Below are 20,848 nucleotides of genomic sequence, written 5' to 3'. Positions count from 1 at the left end.
AGAAGAATTGCACATATTCCCTCCAGTCTATTCTTCCTTTTCATTTTATTCCTGCTCAGCAGTATTCTGTTTCTGTTACTCTACTCAATCTGACTTCCCCTCTATCAACCTTCCCCTATTTATTTATTTGTTTGTTTGTTTGTTTGTTTGTTTTTGTTTTTGCCTTTCTCCTCTTATTTCTCTGTAGTGTAAGAAAAAAAAAATTCTTTACCCAGCAAGGTGCATACATTATTCCCTCTTTGAGCCAAATCTGATGAGATTAAAGTTTGAACAGTGCTCATTCCCCTCCTTTCTTTCCCTCTTCTGCAATAGGTTTTTTGTGCATCTTTTGTGATGTAATTTATCTTATTTATTCTCCACTTTCCTCTTCTCCCAGTATAATATTTTTTCCATCCTTTAATTTCTTTTTTATATCATCATATCAAATTTAACTTATACCCACATCATGTGTGTGTGCAAATATATATATATATATATATGTATGTATGTATATATAATTTACACACATGCACACACCCTTTCTAACTGTACTAATAGCAATATATAGGATTATTTGCCATCTGGGGGAGAAGGGTGGGAGGAAGAGAGGAAAAGAATTTGGAACACAAGGTTTTACAAGTATGAATGGTGAAAATTATTCATACATATGTTTTGAAAATAAAAAGCTTTAATTGAGAAAAAAAGAACCCTGATCCAATCTATTTCTAACTGCACATGGAAACTCTCCTCAGCAGAGAGGACCTTAAAAACACAATTTCATGATATTTCAGGCACCACATGGGACTTTGGAATTAACAAATTATGCCTCTGATAGCTGGATTGTAGATATACTAATGCAGAGGAAGTAGTAGAAAGTGAATTTAGGGAATCTTATACACATGACTAAGAGTAAGGAAAAGTGAAATGAGACATTTCCTAGCTGTATGACCCTGAGCAAATTACTTAATCCCAACTGCCTCAGCAAAAAAAATAAATTAAAAAAAAAAAAAAAAAAGCTTCATTAAAAAAAAGAAATGTTTGGTTGGGGAGATATATCAAAAATAGCACATTTTATGCTCAACCTAGTCACAGACAGCTCTCTATGACTAAAAATTATGTACAAGTGGAATCTGAATAAAAGGAGGAAGCTGCCATACTAAAATAATAACAATAATAGCTAAGATTTATATAGCATTTTAAGGCTTACAAAAACCTTTTAAAATATCATCTCATTTTGTTGTTGCTCCTCAACAGTTTTAGTCAACAGTTTGTGACCCTATTTGAGGTTTTCTTGACAAAGATACTGAAGCAGATTGTCATTTTTTTCTCCAGTTCATTTTACAGATGAGGAACAAATAGGGTTAAGGGACTTGCCAAGGGTCACACAACTAACATATGTCTGATGCCAGATTTAAGATGAGTCTTCCCAATTCACATCTGGCACTTTTATCATCACCTACATCTGGATTATTATTATTGTTATTATCTTTGTTTTAAAGGTGCTAAATAATTAACCCAGTATCACATAGTTAATAAGCATTTGAAGCTTCATTTAAACTCAAGTTGCCTAAGTTTAGCATTTCTATCTACTGTATCTGTAAAGCAAGTTCTTGATTTATATATGGATAATCATTCTTTAAAACAATGCAGCATTTTTCTTGGGTATCTTGAATATGTTACTGGCTCAATTTGTTTGCAAAAGCAAAGCAAAAAATAAATGAATAAATGGACAAATCAGTGAATGAATGGATGAATTAGAAAGAGATCTATAAGTCCCAAAATGCCACAATACCATACACAGGGCCAAAGAGAAATGAATTAGCAGGGTTTGTACCCGGAACTCTTGACTGTTTTGTTTGTTTGTTTTCATAGCTCTGCTCAGAACCTGGAATTTGTTCAAGATGAAAAGTCATCTTAGGAAATTCTAATAAAAGAGGCAGTGTCCAATTTTAGGTGTCCCTAGAAAGGCTCCCTTTCCCCACTCACCACCATAATCTTTCCTTGGTTGTATTTCAATAAATGAGAGACAAAGAAGTAGATAGTCGGGTCTCATCAATTATTCAGATACTTCAAATTCAAGATAAAAACCAAACTAAAGCAAAAACAGGTCATCTTTTTTATGAAATTATATTGATTTTTTGCTCATTTTTGCTCACTTCTTAAGAAAAGTCAAAGGGTTCCCCCCCCCATGAATTATGCAGATTGCTGTTGTCTACAATTCTTCCTGGCCCAATTCTCCCTGGCCCGTTTCTCCAGTTTGTACTGATCTGTGTCCTACCTGTTTTACTCTTTTTTAAATGACCACAAGTCCAACACACCTGACTCATCCATTGCTGACTAAGTAGTTTCCATGGGTGTAGCAGCTAAATGAGCCAGTAAAATTGGTTTTCTGGTCGTCTTGCTAGAAGCCATCTGAATGGTACAGTAGACACTGTGCCAGGCTTGACGTCAGGAAAACTCATATTTCTGAATTCACAGCCTCAGAGACTGGCTAGCTAGTCAAGTTACTTAAACTGTTTGCCTCAGTTGTCTCATCTGTAAAATGATCTGTAAAAGGAAATGGCAAACCACTCTAGTATCTCTGCCAAGAAAACCCCAAATGCAATCATGAAGTCAGACACAAATGAATAACAATAATATCACTATGCTGGCAGTCTTGGGCAAGGTGTGTAAAAAATTGCCAAAATCTAGTCAATGAAGTACACAGCTGTCATTGGCTTCTCAGGAAAAAAGGAGGATTATCCTCACCCCAATTTGGAATGGACATTTCCCTATTTTATGGAACACCTGCCAGTATTTTGGGGTTATTTAATGTCTATTTAAGTTTCAGTTGCCTTTTTTTTCTTAGAACTAAGGTTTCCATAAAAAGGACATTTCTTTCATAAAAAGCTTTTCTTTTTTTTTTTTAAATTGTATAAATCTTCAGGTGGTAAAGTGTAGAAATAATTTTAAAATAACAAAATTCTAGCCTTTCTAGACACTTTGAATTTGTGAAGTCAGACTCAATGGCGTTGTTTTTGACTGCTGGCCACAAGATATATAGAACAAGTGATGACTTTTTGGGTTTTGCTTAGTTAGAATGAATGAATTTTTAAAGATGAAAGTGTAAAATTTCAGAGAGGGGAGGAAGTTTCATAGGAAAGAAGACTACACTTTGATTTAATCACTGTTGGAATAAACAGCAGTACAGAGTAATAGACATAAATGCCAAAAATTAAAGATTACATGAATTGCCTAAGAACACACAGCTAGAAAGTGTCCGAGGCTGCACTGAATTCAAGTCTACCTTTTTCCAAGTCCAATGCTCCTTTGCAAAGCATTTCATCATAATAACCTGGTTAAATGCTACTATTATCCTCATTTTAAAGATAAAAAAACTGAGAGAGATAGAAGTTAAATGTCTTGCCCAGATGTTTCTCTAATCCTTACTCCTCCTGATTTACATTTAAATATACGGTACTTTAAGATTTGCAAAGTATTTTATAGATATCTCATCTGATCCTTAAGATGATGGGACATATATTATCCCCATTTTGCAGGTGAGTAAACAGAAAGTCTTCAGAGCCCAGACAAAGCAAGGAGCTCCAAAGTCAGATTTGAACATTCTGCCCCCTGTGCCTTCCCTGTAATATGGTCAACATGAATTGCCTTTGTGAGAGTATGGAATCTTATGTCATTAAAATGTAGTTTTGTGGTTTTTTGTTTGGTTTTTTGTTTTTTAAAGGACCCTTGCCATAGCCCTCTGTATAGTGAGTGGCTATCTTAACTCTCAACCCAGCTCTCCTGACTCTCCCCGTCCTTGATCCCAGAAATCCTGTCACCACAAAGACTCCTCTGAGCTAGGGAAAGGTAAGACTGAGTAGGTTGTGATACCTGGTGATCATTTTTAATTGGCTTATTTGATTTGATTTGGATTATTCCTATAATTTCATTGATACAGGGAACTTCTCTTGAGAAATATAGAGTAAAGAGAAACCTGTGGAGATACCAGAGCTGGCTACTGTAGTTAACCCCAACTAGTACTGGGTCCTGAAAGGAATGAAAACTAGTTTCCTTCTGGTAATGGAAATGGAAGCCAGGGTACTTTACTACCCCAGCTCCCATTGTTGTTTTTTGTCCTTCGTTCTTGAGGACACAGGGAAGTGATACCATGACATGCAAGGGAACTGGATTTAAGTGAGGGAGGGCTGGGCAGTCACCACTCTCACTCTCTCCTCCAGAGCCTCTGGGTCCAGTGGGCAGATCTAGATCGGGAGATTGGAGATGGACCTGCAGGAGGAGACCTTGGTTTGTTTAAGCTGAAATCTTTAACAAATCTCAGTTTTACTGATTTTATGCCCATTCAGTGATTGACTAGCTAGGAATTGAGGCAAAGAATAGTCTTTTACCTAGTCAAAAATAAAATCAGCCTGAGAGGGGACGATAAGGTTGTGAGGGTGAGTAGAAGAGATGCCACCTGCAAGCTACTCCTATGGGATGTTGAACAAAGCTGTCATTCCAGTTGTGGAGACCGTGTCCAGTCACAATTATTACAGACCAGATAGCTTAGCTATCACTAGGGGCAGTGAGTGATATGGGGTTTGTTAACCTTGCTAATAACATTCTCTATTGTTGGGGCTGAGACCAGCAATTCTCTTTCACCTGAAGGAGTCCACAAAAGCTTCACTATCTTCCCCAAGATTACCCTGACTCTTATCCTGACTCTCCCTTATCCTACCACAATGCACAGCATTAAACAGGTCCCACTATCTAAGTGTATTGCGATACAGCCCTACATCAATGATGAAGTGGTGACGGGGGTTTATGAAGTCCTGATAGCAGAGACTTTATATTGGGTGGCCGCCCATCTGAAAGATGAGGAAATGATTGGCAATCAACCCAAAGAAAATGCAGCCAACTATGTTGTTTGGGGGCATGCAATGGAAGGAACGAGACCAGGTAATTCTGGAGACAATCCAGAACAAGCTACAGTCACATGTTTAAATAGAGTTTAAATAGAAATGGTTCATTCAAGATAATGCTTTCTCTCTCTCTCTCTCTGGTGATAACTTCTCTCAGGAACAGCCAGAGGCTGAGGCCTCTGGTCCCAGTCCGGTCTTACCAATCTACCTTCCTCTACAAGGATCTAATTTCTGAGAAACACTGTTTGTCTTGGTTCACTAACAGCTCTCAATGCTTTGCTAAACAATCATTATCCCAAAGCGGATACAGTTGGGAAGGAAGAGTCTATCTTTGTAGGTTAAGGGGCAAGCCACAAGGCTGATATTTGAGAGTGCTTTGAGATACAAATCAACAAGATCTTTCACCTACCCTTGAAGTTGGTTCTGGGTCAGCGGTCTGGAGAGGACAGTTTGAGACAATTAAAATCTCTCTTCTTCCAATTTGGACCCATAGAGAAACTTTTTCGATGTCTATTGTTGGTAGAGCATATCAGCACTCTGCTACCAGGGGAGTTTTCAGCCCACAGAATTTCATTTGTCCCTTCCCCCTCCTACTTTAATCTGCTACAGCTCAACTTGGAGCTGCCCAGGAACAGATCTTTCATTTATAACATTTTCTCTTCACTGCTCCTGTAATGTTTATTTCAATTGACAAAGTGTTTTTATCTATAATATCTGAAATTACTCAAAACACTCACAAATGATCCCAGGTACTGTTTATACTCCCTCACATTGGGAAAACCTCAGTGATGGTTCAGTTTGACCTGAAAGATAACCCAGATGAACCAAAATGGAAACCAAAGCTCATTTTATCCCAAACAGACAACACCAACAGTGCCTCTTGGATTCACTATCAGGAACATACCTTCATTCAGACTGGAAGAGACCCCAAAGACAGCATCTCACTCATCACTAGAAATAAAGCACAGACTCACTTAACAAATACAGCATTCCTTCTTGGAGGAACTATTTTTTATTCCATAAAAAAGTTAGAAACATATAATAAACATTATAGTTACAGTGTAGCTACAGTTATGCTGAAATAAGTTTTCTTTGAAAAACAGATAATAACAACTTTAACAGAAAAATAATTTTTTCCTGAAGACAGCCTTCTTTTAACAGAAGTACTTTGTGTACACATTTTTATAATGTTTTACATTCATCAAATGCCCTTCTCACTGTCATCTTGTGAGGTTGGCAGAGAAAGTGTTACTTCCCCCATTTTATAGATGAGGGAACTGAATCTCAAAGCTTTGAGACTTTCTCAAGATTACAGAAATGTTAAAACTGGGACACAAGTCCAGATCTATCTTTTGACTCTAATTCCAGTGATTTCTTCATTATGTCATAATTCTGTAACACTAACATTCTTCTGAATCTAAGATATTGTGCTTCATCACAAATTTCTTCATTGTTTTAATGCTTTTATCTCGGATTTTATGACCTTGCTTAGAAACATACATAAAATATCTGCAACCTAAAAGACAAAAAATAGAGATATTAAAAATCTGACACAAAACTCTTACCTTTAAATTGTTATTTTTTTACTTCAACTTTATTTTATTATCTATGCCAAGAATCTCTATCCCACAAACCACCCACCTTTTATTAGATAGATCTTTATCCAGAAGATAAATAACCCGATTAATTTGATAAAACTCGGCCTAGCATTTACTGAGTGCCAATTATGTGAATAGGAAGATTAAAAATGAAACAGTCCCTGTCCTCTAGATCATATTCTCTTGGGGGTAAATAGTGATGAAGATAGGCAAAATGCATCAGAATAAATATAAAGTGAATGAGGGGAAAGGGGGAGGGGATCAATAAAGACCTCCTACAGAAGGTGACACACAAGCTGTGCTTTGAAGGAAACTCGGAATTTAAGTGGAGGTGATGAAAGAGACTGCTCCAGAGAGGGAGGAAAGCCCATGCAAAATCATGGAGCTGAGAGATAGACTTACAAACCAGGTAAGACAGTTTCGCTCTAAGAGCTTATGGCCAGGAAATAATCTGTCATTGATTTAGAATGATAAACTGGAACCAGAGAGTGAAGGGCTGTAAAAGCCAACCGAATCCCAAAGGGCTATAAAACTGTGCAGACCCTTTGATCCAGGAGTGTTTCTACTAGGCTTATATCCCAAAGAGATCTTAAAGCAGGGAAAGGGACCCACATGTGCAAAATTGTTTGTGGCAGTTACAAGAAACTGGAAACTGAGTAGTTGTCCATCAACTGGGGATTGGCTGAATAAATTGTGGTATATGAATATTATGGAATATTATTGTTCTGTAACAAATGACCAGCAGGATGATTTCAGAAAGGCCTGGAGAGACTGATAAGAACTGATGCTGAGTGAAATGAGCAGAACCAGGAGATCATTGTACACAGCAACAAGACGACTATATAACGATTAAGATGGGCATGGCTCTCTTCAACAATAAAATGATTCAAACCAGTTCCAATTGTTCAGTGATGAAGAGAGCCATCTACACCCAGAGAGAGGCCTGTGGGAACTGAGTGTGCAATACAATATGGCATTCTCATTCTTTCTATTGTTGTTTGCTTGCATTTTATTTTCTTCATTATTTTCTTTTCTGGTCTGATTTGATTTTTCTTGTATAGTAAGATAATTGTATAAATATGTATGCATATATTGCATTTAACATATATTTCTACCATGTTTAACATATATTGGACTACTTGCCATCTAGGGGAAGGGGTGGGAAAAGGGGGGGGGGGGACTGGAACACAAGGTTTTGCAAGGGCTAATGTTGCAGAATTATCTATGCATATGTTTTAAAAATAAAAACCTTTAATTAAAAAAAAAAAAGTCAACCAGATTAATTTGTGTTTTATCCCAGAAGCCAAATTAAACTTCCTGAGAACAATATAATCAGAAATGAACTTTAAGATGATTATTCACCTGATTGATAGCTACATGGAGGATGTTTGGAAGAGGAAGAGAGACTGGAAGCATAAAGATCAATTAGGAAGTGATTCTAACAGTTCAAGGGAGAGGCGATCATGAGGGCCATGGCTCTGCAGGATGAGACGGGAACAGGCACAAAACACTGGGGAAGTTGGCAGGATTTGGCTAAATATGGGTGGGGAAAGAGGTGAGAGTGGGAAGAATGAAGGAAGCCTGGGCAACTAGGAGGGGACCTCTAATAGAAATGTAACGTGAGGAAGAAGAGGAGTTGAGATTGGGAGTGAGAAGAAAATTAAGTTTTCTTTAAAATACTGAGTTTGAGATGCTTATGGAACCCAAAGGGGAGAAGTTCAGCAGGCCCCCGGGGATGCAGAATTAGTGCTCAGGAGTGAGATGGGGCTGGGGACAGGTAAACACTAGGAAGATATGAGATTAATCAGAGAGAAAGTGCAGATAATAGAAAGATGAAGTCTCAGGCCAGGGCCGTAAGGCATTCTCACTCCCTCATGCAATATGGAAGATGATCCAGAAAAAGCAAATGAGAAGTAATTTAAAAGCTGACAGAAAAAAAAGGAAAACTCAACGTCACAAAAACCTGGGAAGGAAGGAATAGTTATTGGTCCCGAAAATAAGAGTAGAGAAGAAAATGATCTGCCTCTGGAGGGCAAGGTCTTGGATTCAAATTCTACTTTAGACACACCCCATACCACCCAGGGCAAATCATTTAGCCTTCCTTCCCCAGCGCAGGGAGGCTAGCTTAGAGCCTCTGAGGCACTTCTCTGCTTTAGATCTATGATCTCAAGAGCTGAGAAAATCCCCTGGATTTCACAGGAAGTCAACGGCAGTCTCAGAGAGCAGTTTCAATAGAACGGTGGAGTTCAGAGTCATATTCCAAGAGAATACATAAAGATTGGAAGAAAAACAAGGAAAGGAAATAAAAGTATTTAGTTTATTCTAGGGATCTGGAGTTGAGAGGGAGGGAAGATATAGGAGAAAGTTTGAGAGTAGAGCAGGGTTAAGGAAAGCCTTTTATGAACAGGATGATCTGGGCATGCTGATAAAACAATAGAGAGGAAGCAAGTTAATAAAGAGAAATTGAAAATTTTAACAAGATAGCTGATGTCCAATGGGAATAAAGTCTCAGAGAAGAAAGGAGGGAATGGTAACAAGGATATAGGTAAAGTGGTTTAGCCTTGGCATGGAGACAGACTGTAGAGCTCTAGGAGAGAATGGGCAGGATGTATAGGTATCAGGAGACAAGAGCTCCTTACAGATGACCTCTGCCAAATCTTTCTGAAGAGAAATAAAAATTTAGAATATACTTGCAAAACATATAAGCAGTTTGAGTATAAGGATCAGTGACTATACTGTTGAATAAAATTGCTTTCCAAGATTAGTAACATAATGTGCTGAAATACATATGCTATGATCATGCTTTTAATCCATCATCATTATAGTATATATCTTTTATTTTAAGAATTCAATAAACATTTATTAAACTGCTTCAGTGATGAATATATACATGTATATATATATGTATATATATATATATATATATGTATATATATATATATATATATAGTATTTATCTGTCAGTGTTCCCCAATCAAAACTAGACCACACACCAGTAAAATATCTAAATTCTCTGTGACCCATACTTTCCTCTGTATCTTCTGCACTAAAACTCTAAATAGTTTTATAGAACAAGATTAAGACCTTGGGAGAAGGAAAGAAGAGAAGTACAGAGCAAGGTACCTATAGAGCTTGTCAATCAATATGTGTATGTGAGATGGAAAGATGGAAAATACAAATGGACAATGATTTAAATCCAGAATTAAACAAGAAGCTGAGAGTGGGATAGACTGTCTTCAGAAACTAAAATTCCTTTCATGAATTTAAGCTTCTACCAGAAACAAAGGGCCATCTTTTTAACATCAAATTCCACTGATGCTATTAGATGGCTATGAAATATGAAAAGCCACAGACTCAAAAAGAACTGATACAATGATGGAATGATGGAAAGACACATGGTAAGTATGAATATTGCAAAACCAATGAGGAACTTTAAAAAAGAATGGGAATAAAGAAGTCATCAAGAAAATATTAGGAGGAGTTAATATGCTGGTGATAGGATAAAGATGAGATATGCATATCACTAATGGTCCCTAGTATCCTTGCAATGTCAGGACACACCAATGTAGATTTCTAGAGCATTTGAGTAGATTCTCTGTGGTGAATTTGGGGAAGGACATAAGACAGAGAGACAGAGATAGGTTAAGAGCAGAATCATGGGAATAATTAAAACTGATAAAATTACAGATCCATTTGACTGTTGAGGAATCAGTAATAAAAATTAGCACATATGACTTACTGTACCTTAGGATTTACAATTACCATGAAATATTGAGTAAATAATTGAGTTACTTTTCCTAACCCAAGGCAATTAAAAGAACTTTTTTCTGAGATCAGTTCAAATGACTTCCTCAAAGACAGTTTATTGGGGTGGGGGGAGAGAGACAGGGATGCTTAATTCTTTTTCGGTCATAAACCTCTTGTTGGCCACCTGATGTAAGCTATAAACTCCTCCTCATGAAAAAAAAAATGTTCTTAAGTGCATAAAATAAAATACATTGGATTGCACAAGAAATCAATTAGAATGTAGTTATCAAAATATTTTTAAAAACAAGTTCCCAGACCCCAGATAAAGAACTGTTGCTGTGAGATATGAGAAAGCCAACTCTGTTTTGATTGTTGCTTTCCATCTATAAGAATTAATTTAACACAAGTATGAATTAAATTCCCATGGCATCAGAAGTATCCACATTGAGATATAAATGCTAATTTGGCAAAGTAAGATTTGGTTAATAAATTGCAAATTTGGAATCATGTGTCTTTAAATGAAAGTGTTATGGGTGTTATGCCAATCTTTGCTACTCTTTGTTATCTCACACACACACACACACACACACACATGCATGTGTGTGCATATACTTATATATCTATATGCAAATATGCATTTTTATATGTCTTCCCTCAGCAGGGAATTTTATCTATCAACTTTCTTTGAAATTGTATAAGCTATAATTATATGAACTTTTCCAAAGATATATATGTCTATAAAGATAAATAACATGGTTTTATGAATTGTTACACACGATTTCACTAAGTTTGATTATATGTCATATTTGTGGGAGCAAAATTTTTTTGAAAGGTTTATTTTGATTAATTAATTTGATTAATTAAAATAACTCACATTGATATGACCCTTTATGACTTATAATTTTCAATTTCTCTTTATTAACTTGCTTCCTCTCTATTGCTTTTATTTTTTTCATAGATCATATTAAATAAGCTACATAAAATATAAAAACAAAAGCAAACAAGCTATATTAAATATGAAAATTACTTCATGAAATTATGCTATTCAATTAATAGCTATTTATTCAGCTATATAACCATTTAATAATAATTTACTTTTTATAAGTGTTTTTTTCATAAGTCTGTGAGGAAAATGAGGCCCGGAGAGATTATATAACTGATGAGGATCATTCAGCTAGCACGGAGCAGGCAGAACAAGGACTCAAACACAGGTCTTCCAACTCCAGAGCTTGAGAATAATTTTTTGATGTTTAACTATAAGGGAGAAGACAGAGGGAGGAGTGGAGGGAGAGCAAGGAAAGTCGGATTATAAAGAACAACAGAACTGGAGTCAAGGAGACCCGGCTTGATCCTTTCTCTGATGCTTACTTGCTATAGGATGATAAACAAGTCACTTAATCTCTTATGTTTTTCATTTATAACAATTAGTGATATAGACTTGGATGTATTAAAGTTATTTCAGAGGTGTCTGACTCTGTGTGACCCCATTTGGGGTATTCTTGACAAAGACAAGAAAGAAGCAGTTCACCATTTCCTTCTCCAGCTCATCTTACAGATAAGGAAACTGAAGCAAACAGAATTAAGTGACATATCCAGGGTCACACAGCTAGGAAGTGTCTGAAACTGAGTCTTCTGATTCCAGACCCAGCTCACTACCCACTGTGCCACTTAGCCACTTGTAGTTTAATACCTATAATATTAGCAGGTAGAATCTATAGCATCAACATTCAAGTCTGTAAAAGTGATAAAATGAGAAATGTTTTATAAGTCATAAAGGGTCATATCAATATGAGTTATTTTAATTAATCAAAATAAACCTTTCAAAAATCATGAATTATGGAATCCAAGCATGGCAGGAACTCTTCATATTACTTTTACACTCTCGGAAGATAGATATTTTAGCAAACATCACTGTGAGATCCTCATGTAGCCTCTTGGACCAGCCTTACTAAACACACTTTGCTGGAGACTGACATTAACAGTCACTGCACAGCACTTATTTCAGTACTATCTGCCTCTCCACACTGAAGTGGTATCGAGAGAATGAGAGTTTTGTCAAGCATCCAACATCATTCACAAAGTAAAGATTGTCTCCTCTTTTCTCTTAGAAGGGTTTGTTTGTGGGGCTAACAGACACACTTCTTTTCTTTATAGGAGAAATTGCTACAGTGGAAGAAAAAAATTAATCTAAACTGCCATGGTTAATAAATGATATTTTCGATTCCCTGACTGGAAAAAGCAGTGAAATCCCCCAAAATTTTAAGCTAGCCACAGACATCATTTAAGACAATGGGCTGTTTCCAATTTCATCCTGTACCTCAGAATCCCATATAAATCTGCTAGAAATAATACTTTAAACCAACAAACAGCAATATAAGTCAAATATAATCATTACATAAAAATGTACATGACACTCGCCAAACAGATAGATCCCAATCCCCAGTAATTCTTGCCAGGTATCTTATCCGAATCTCTAAACACCTCTCGCATCCAGTTTTGTTGAGGGCAGAAAACTATATGCAATGCACTTGAAATACATGTGTCCAACACCACCCACTTATTAAGTATGTCTCTGCCCATTAAATAATTTCAATTTAAGCAACTATACAGATATTCTTGGGAGTTGAGGTCAACAGTTACCCCTCATAATGATATACTTGACATAGAGGAATAAAGGCACATACCTTTTCCCAACAGTATTCCAGATATGAAAGCTTTTTTCAGTGCCAGAATCCTATTTTCTTTCCAATTCTTTTTTGCTAGATAGTAGCTGAAGTGAAATGTTGGCCACCAGTCCTTTCTAGAGCTCCATCCCTCCTGAATCCAGTCTCGGTGCTTTCTAAAGGAGAAAAATGGGGAGAGGGAGTGTAGGGCTGGAAAACAGACTAACTTTAGTAAAGCATTTAAAAAAAAGAAAGGAAAATGTTTTTAAATTAGCACCACATATAAGGGAGAACATTGTAGGAATAACTTTTTTAAATTAAATCTCCATCTGACTTATTTTTCTTTCATCCACTCAGGAAAAATTTTACTCTCCAACTTCACTTAATGAGTATATGTGCTTGAAAGCCCTACCATTTTAAATCAGCAACCAATATTTTTTTTATTATTTTATCTTATTCTCTTCTTGGTAAAAAGCATTTTATTTTTTTCTAATTACATGTAAAAATAGTTTTCAACATTCATTTTTGTAATATTTGGAGTTCCAATGTTTTTCTCTTCTTCCCTTCCTCCCCACTCCCCAATACAGCAAGCAATCTGATGGAGGTTATACATGTGCAATCATGGAAACATATTTCCACATTATTCAAGTTGTAAAAGAAGAAACAAAACAAAAAGGAAAAGCCACAAAAACAAAAATAAGTATAAATAATATGCTTCAATTTGCATTCAGACTCCATAATTCTTTCTCTGGTTGTGGATAGCATTTTCTGTCATGAGTTTTTTGGAATTGTCTTAGATCATTCTATTGACCAGAAGAGCTAATTCAATTAAAATTGACCATTGACCAATGTTGTTATTATTATATACAATGTTCTCCTAGTTCTGTTTATTTCATGTAAGTCTTGCCAGGATTTTCAGAAATCAACCTGCATTCCCCAATTGATGGGCATTCCCTCTATTTCCAATTCTTACCACCACAAAAAGAACTCCTCAATCCAAGTTGACAAAAAAAAACAAAAAAAAAAAAACGAGACAAATGGTTTGATTTTTGAAGGTAAGCAATCTAGCATACCTAAGATTTATAATATCTTAGTTATATAGAACCTCTACACATTATACTCCTCCAAAGAATTAGCTACCAATCCTTAAAGCACATTTAGACATTTGGCTAAAAGAACAAAATTGGGTAAATATCTCATCTAAAAACCAATTCCAGAAAAAAAAATTAATCTTCTCACAAAAAAATTTAATAGGTATGTTTTCCTATACAGGAAAGCCTATCCAGATGTTTTCCTTCTTTATAAACTGGCATAAACTTAACAAAAGAAAAAAAAAAAAAAAAGAAGGAAAGAAAGGCAAGCTGGGTAAGTGTACTTTCTTTCCTTTTGATCTGTTTCATCTTTTACAGTTGTGAAATATGAAAATGCTTTACATGAAAGCATATATATATATATATATGTATATATGTATATATATACATATATATATATACACACACACACACACATATATATATATATATATATATATATAAAACCTATATTAAACTGCCTACCATTTAAAAAAAAAAAAAAAAGGGAAAACAAGAATGGAGGAAGAAGAATTTGGAACTCAAAATTTTGTAAATTGTCTTGACATATAACTGGGGGGAAAAAAGAAATGGGAACCTGTTAAAATTGACAAGATACAGAACCTCTTATTCTTTCTGCATCATTGGGGACTAGACAGAATTCTGGGCCATTATGTCTCACTGTTTCAGCTATGTAAGATACTTCATACTTACCCCTTTATTATTTGTTTCAGGTACTTTGCCAAGTAGCTCCAAGCAGTTATGTTTTCAGTGCAACCAGAAAAATCCAACACTGCCAATAAAACTTCTAGCCCCAATTTATGGTGTTCTTCTTTCTCTGAAATGATCATACCAGGCCAAGTTAATATATAGTACTGAATTGAGAGAGGCTCAAAAATTATAGTCTTTTGTGTTACTGCTGGCTAGTAAATATTTTGGTCTGTTTCACAGGTTAGAATAATGCATTGTACTTAAGCATAGCCTGTGATATGCATGGTTAATTGAACTGGTTAGTTTGCTGCTTACAGAGCTGTGCATTTGATACCTGTAAATTCTCATTACTGAAAAACAACTCAAATTAAAATTCCTAATGGTAATACTAAAAGAAAAGCATAATACTGTCAATATGATAGAAAATATGGATAATTACATATTGTTAGTTCTGAAGTCTCAGCATAAGTCAAGTATTCCAACCTTCTCTTTTCTAAACTTTTTTCCTGCGTTGCCCAAAATTTCATTTCATTTCTTTTCCCTACTCATTTTGATAGAATTAATGATTAGTGAAATGTTTAAAAGGCAAGTTCTATAGGAGAAAGGACAAAGTTCTTCAATAATGTAATACAGGTAACAGATGATGAACTTTCTTCCTATTCAATGGAGGCCTTCAACTTTGTAAAGAGCCTGGAAAGTTATGCTTAGAAATGATTTTATATATTATTATTTTCTTTCTTTCTTTTTAAATATATATTTTTAAACATATTATTTATTTCTTTATTTATTTTTATTATGGCTTTTTATTCACAAGATATATGCGTGGTTAATTTTTCAGCATTGGCAATTGCAAAACCTTTTGTTCTAACTTTTCCCCTCCTTCCCCCCATCCCTTCCCCCAGATGGCAGGTAGACCAATATATATTAAATATGTAAAAATATATATTAAATGCAATATATATATATATACACATATGATTTTCTTTTAGTAAGGTATCTTTTTCATCACTGAAATGGACCCTACATTATGACAGGTTATATAAACTGAAAAATAACCATGCAGCCATTTTCTTCACTAGCCTTTCCTGACTGTGGCAAAAGCCTGCAATTTTTTTTTTTTTTTTTTTTTTTACACAAAGGGAAGAAGATGTTCTGTTCATTGAAATTTTTACTTACTGGATTTTCTAAGTAACACGTGAAATTCTAACATAATCTTATGAGAAGGCACAATCTGGTGCAAAATCTGAAAAATAGAATAGTGTTATTATCATATTAGCAATTTATTTCTTAAGATTTTATCTCATTTCAAAGAAGTATCTTCCCCCTCTTCAAAAAACATTTTTTTCTCTGAAAAATAAACAATATGAAGATGTTTTGCCTCTATCTTATTTTGGCCACTCCAAAATGTGTTCTTTTACAATATTGCAGAAATCTTTGCTACAAATAATAAATCAGCTTGACTTTTTTACCAATCATCCAGTTGGCATTAAAATTATATTGATATTTCTTTTCAGATCAGATCAGATATATCTGATATTTCTTGCTTTTTTAAAATCAATACTAATGAAGACAATTGATTTTTCAGGGCACAAAATTAATTTAGGTTAATTTGTAACAATTATTGATTATAAGAAATTATGAAACATTCACTTGGAATGAAAGCTCCCAGAAAAGAGAAGGTAAGGGCTTTGTTTGAGAAGTTTTTTGCATAGGCACAAAGGGTCTTGCCAGGTTACTTGCTCCCTAAAAGCATGGTATTGTGAAAGAATCATAATAGCCTTTAATATAAGCAGCCTTGTCTGGTGGGGAAAAAACCCAAACACAAAAGGAAGTCAAAGACACAGTTCCTAGCAGTGTGTAAAGATCTATGTAAGGACTTAACAAGAGGCAGCTAGGTGGATAATGCTGCAGGGGGAGGCTAGACCTGGAGTTAGAAAGGCCTGAATTCTGGGGGGCTCATTTTGCTCATCTGTAGAATTGAGATAATAATAGCACTTACTTTCCAGGGTTATTGTGAAGATAGAATGAGGTAATATTTGTAAATTATTAGAAAACTTTAAAATACTATATACATGCTTTTATTATTTTATTGCTAAATGCACATTCATTTGTTCATTCATTCAGTCTGGCATAGGACCACATTTTTTACTAGCCCTTTGACAAATCACTTATAGAAACCAAAGCTCAGAAAGGTTCCATTTTTTAAATGGAAATAAAACTTTCTACTCTACTATTAACTTCATAGGATTCTTAAAAGAATTAAATCATGTACATAAAAATATTTTGAAAATTATAAAGCACCATGCCAATATAGGTCCATATTCAAATGTATCTAAACTATATAGTAGTATTATAAGCTGAATGTGAAAAAACTAGAATTTCAAGTGGAAAATACCTTTTTTTTTTTTCATTTTAAAATATTACAAGAAATGTTCATCTTAGTTTTTTCCTTGCTAATTTGTCTTGGTCCCACATTTTCAAGGAACTTTGCAGATCACAATGTAGTCAATTTTGTTTTTGGCTTTTTAAAAATGTATTAAAGGGAACATGTCAAATACCACTAAAAGCACTTTTTTTAAAAAAAGAATTACAATCTGAGCAGTTGCTAAGGAAGTCAGTCCCATTACTTTCATTAATTTGGGATAAAAATACAAAAATAAACTGCGATATTAATTCTTTAAAAAATGTAGTTTGCTAAGAAATCATTTGCACCTTATAAAAAGTTGGATTTTTGGTGCCACCAGGTGGCTACAAGGACCAACACTCAGGATACAGAAAGTAATTAAGGATTATGCATGGCAATAAAGGAAGACTAAAAGGAAGAATAAATCAGTTAGATAAAACAGAACTAAAAATGCTGTTTTAAAGGACCAGGTCTTTCTATTACTAGAAACCCCTGGGACCCCTTCTCAATCCAGACTCTGCGACATTATTTCTTATTTTTTGAGCGCACCAGAGGTAGGCTTTCCACAGTCATTTTCTGGTGGTTTCACATAGAATTTGTCTCCTCCGTAAGTCAATGACAGAAGAGAATAATGTCTTGGTTTTTCTTTAACCTCCTATCCCTGAAGCAGGGTCCCTATTTCTCTGGAGATCTAAAAATAACAAAGGACAAAAGCTTCAATATCATGTTATCCCCACAATTGCTTGTTTTTCTTCATTGGTCCCTATAACACGTTTTCTGTCCCATGACTCTAGATGTTGGATGAAGCTTTTTGGACCCCATCTCAGAATATATTTTTTAAATGTATAAAATATATAGTATTACAAAGGAAACCAATTATATTGAAAATGTAACTTTCAAAATGTTTTTTTAGAAAGAAGTTCATGAACTCTGGAATAAACCCCATCATGGAAAGAAGAAAAAAGTGTCTCTAAGTGACAATAGTATATACCCAGACTCGAGTTTCCTAAACACTTTGTACAGAAGAAAAAGCATTTATTTTTGCTCTATATTTTAAAGCTTCACATTAAGAATGTTGTATTTTGGGTCAAATGTGAATGCAAGTTTTTAACTAATCTTTTGGCAAAAGAAAAAGAAAACTTCCCTTTAAGAATGTTTATCAATATTCAAGATTTACTTAAAATTTTAAAATGTTATACCTTAAGCACACTAATCAATTTATCTTCTGGTGCCTTTTCTTTCTTCAGAAATTTATATAAGTAGATGTGAGCATTTGGATTAGAAGGAAAATTGTTATCATAGGCATAGTCAGTGAGCACCTGCCGGGCTCCATCTTGATCGCCATAGAATTCCAGCATCTACAAGGAAATGGAAGTCACCCACAAAGTCAGAAATATTAAGGATATATCTGTAACAGTTCAGGTAACTAGATTTCTAAAAACTTCATTATTGACTCAATATAAGAACACAATATACTATTTGTTTCATTCATAACATTCATTTCGTGTTATAACAAAGAAACAGAAAACAGTACAGACAGCAAGCAATGTTGCAAGTTTTGCTTTCAATAGACTTTTACTCTGCAGAAGTTTCCTTTGTTGTAGAAGAAATGTAATATTCAAGTTTTAACCATCCACACAATTTCCATTCACTTCACTTACAGTGGTGGGAAGAATTGCAGATAATAGGTTGAAGTAAAAGACTACTCTCAAAGGGCCCAAAAGTTTCAGTGGAAATCCTTAGGGGAAGAAGAGGAAATAAGAATTTACATAGCCCCTACTATGTGCCAGGAACTGTGGTATTTTTACAAATAGCATTTTGTTTCATCCTCACAATGGTCCTGGGGGGCAGGAGCTATTATTACCATTACCATCTGACAGTTGAGGAAACTGTGGCAAAAAAAGGTTAAGCCCAGGGTCCCATAACTAGTAAATATCTGAAGCTGGCTGTGACTTGATTCCAAGTCGCATATTTCCGCAGCAGCTGCTTCCTTAGGAGTGAAAAGCTTGCTTTTCATTCAGAAACTCACCTTCCCCAACTAAAAAAAGAGCACTGCAGGAATCCTCATTCTTTTTCAGGGGCTCAGCCCTTCCCCCAGGTTACTCATTGTCCACTATGGTTAGTGTGTGTGACTGCTCCATGACTTTATAATGCCATTATTACAATAGAATTGGTGACATCTGAGCCTGGCACTCAATAAGTAACTATTAAATCATCATCTGTATACCTCACTGCCAAAGACCTCAAGGGTATGACCCTCTTGCACCTGACAGACTCCATGGTGCCACAGCCCTTCATCACCAACTAAATAATGAAAGACCAGCATTGGTCCATGAAAATTAGCCACAATTATCTCATGCTATTGATATAATAACCCAATACATTAAGTTATTCATCATAACACTGGGTTCCTGTTTTTAGATTTATTTTTATTTTTTACTGATGCTATAATCTCTAGCATATTAGAAATGCTTTTTTTAGGCTTTCTAATGAAGAATTGGGAATGTGTCCTACAGCAATGGAAAGTATGCTGAATTAAGAATCCAAAAAACCTAGATTTCAAACCCTAGCTTGGATACTTAATATCTATGTAACCACAGGCAAGTTATTCTGTCTCCTCTTCTATAAAATGAGAAATTTAGTCTATTATTATTTCTATATTTCATTCCAGCTCTAAATCTAAGTGGTTGTGAATTAGTATCTACACTTTTAACCACAGTTTGAATCTTGATAATCAAGAGAAAAAAGAATCTTATTCCATTCTAAATATTTGGTTACAAATAAGTTATCAAAAAATGAAAGTGGATACATAATATTCATATCACATTTAATAAAATAAACAAAATGTATAGATTCCTTGGACTCGATGGTATAGTAATTCATCAGTTCTGGGCTGTTAAAGACTAAGGAAAGTAAAGTCTTTGCATATACTTCTAATGGAGAAGACGTAACTAAACTCTGAGCAATATGCTTACCTCTACATAACTCTTTACAAAAGTGTCCCATACTCCAGGTATTTTAATGATCTCATGAAGATTTACTGTTGCCTGTCGGAAGTAGCTGTGCATATCCTGTGTTGCTGTATTGGTGGCAAAATCATCCATATCTGACCAAAGATTGAATTTTCAAAGATTTTTAGTCACCCAGAAGCAAGAACTATTGGGGATACATTACCATCCCATAAAACAAAAAAAGGGAAACAAGGGTTTCTTAATACTAGAAATCAATTTAGTCAATGACAATGTATATTTGATAATGGAAAAAAAAAAAAAAAACAACCAGCAGACTAAAGTGACATGAAAAATGCAAAAGAAATGTTCAACATTCTTTAACTAGGAAGAAGGCAACTACACCAATAACAAATTTAATTACCATTTGTCAAGCCTTATACCAGTGGTAAAGAATAACAAAGAGATAAGACACTGTCCCTAAACTAATGGAGCTTGAAATCCAGCAGGGGAGATAGGAAATATAAACAATTAAAATACGTGAGGAACTAAGTATAAAACGCTAGTCTAGGTTGAGGAAGAAAAAGCTGTTTTCATTTGGGGAGAGGGAAGACTAGAGAAGGGCTCAGAGAAGAAATGATGCTTGAAGTAGGTCTTCAAAAACAAGATTTCGGTAGACAGAGAGGCAGGGAAAGCTGAAGGAAGGAGGAGAAGACAGAGTAAAAATTCCAGGTGTGAGAGCTAGTATGAACAAATAGGAAAGCAAAACAAACAAACAAATAAACAAAAACCAACCCTGAGCTATGCATGTAAGTAGTCTAGGCCCT

General features: G+C 35.0%; 1 protein-coding gene across 3 annotated transcripts in view; it reads right to left on the bottom strand.

The window, feature by feature from the left end:
• Nucleotides 1-5,865: 5,865 nt before the first annotated feature.
• The window catches only part of TAF1A (TATA-box binding protein associated factor, RNA polymerase I subunit A), a 28,849-nt gene continuing 13,866 nt past the window's right edge, over nucleotides 5,866-20,848 (bottom strand). For 2 of the 3 annotated variants that reach the window (XM_074262674.1, XM_074262673.1), the window contains exons 6-11: nucleotides 20,049-20,179; nucleotides 18,273-18,431; nucleotides 15,846-15,912; nucleotides 14,673-14,796; nucleotides 12,910-13,064; nucleotides 5,866-6,396 (exon numbers count right to left, since the gene is read on the bottom strand). In XM_074262674.1, coding sequence (XP_074118775.1) covers nucleotides 6,281-6,396; nucleotides 12,910-13,064; nucleotides 14,673-14,796; nucleotides 15,846-15,912; nucleotides 18,273-18,431; nucleotides 20,049-20,179 — 752 coding nt within the window. In that variant the 3' untranslated portion in view covers nucleotides 5,866-6,280. Of the gene's footprint in view, nucleotides 6,397-12,909; nucleotides 13,099-14,672; nucleotides 14,797-15,845; nucleotides 15,913-18,272; nucleotides 18,432-20,048; nucleotides 20,180-20,848 lie in introns of those variants that run through there. The other variant, XM_074262675.1, reaches the window with a different exon arrangement.

This window comes from Sminthopsis crassicaudata, chromosome 4, assembly GCF_048593235.1.
Source record: "Sminthopsis crassicaudata isolate SCR6 chromosome 4, ASM4859323v1, whole genome shotgun sequence".
NCBI lineage: Eukaryota > Metazoa > Chordata > Mammalia > Dasyuromorphia > Dasyuridae > Sminthopsis > Sminthopsis crassicaudata.
Note: the sequence above shows the minus strand (reverse complement) of the source record. Positions and strands in the feature narration are given on the sequence as shown.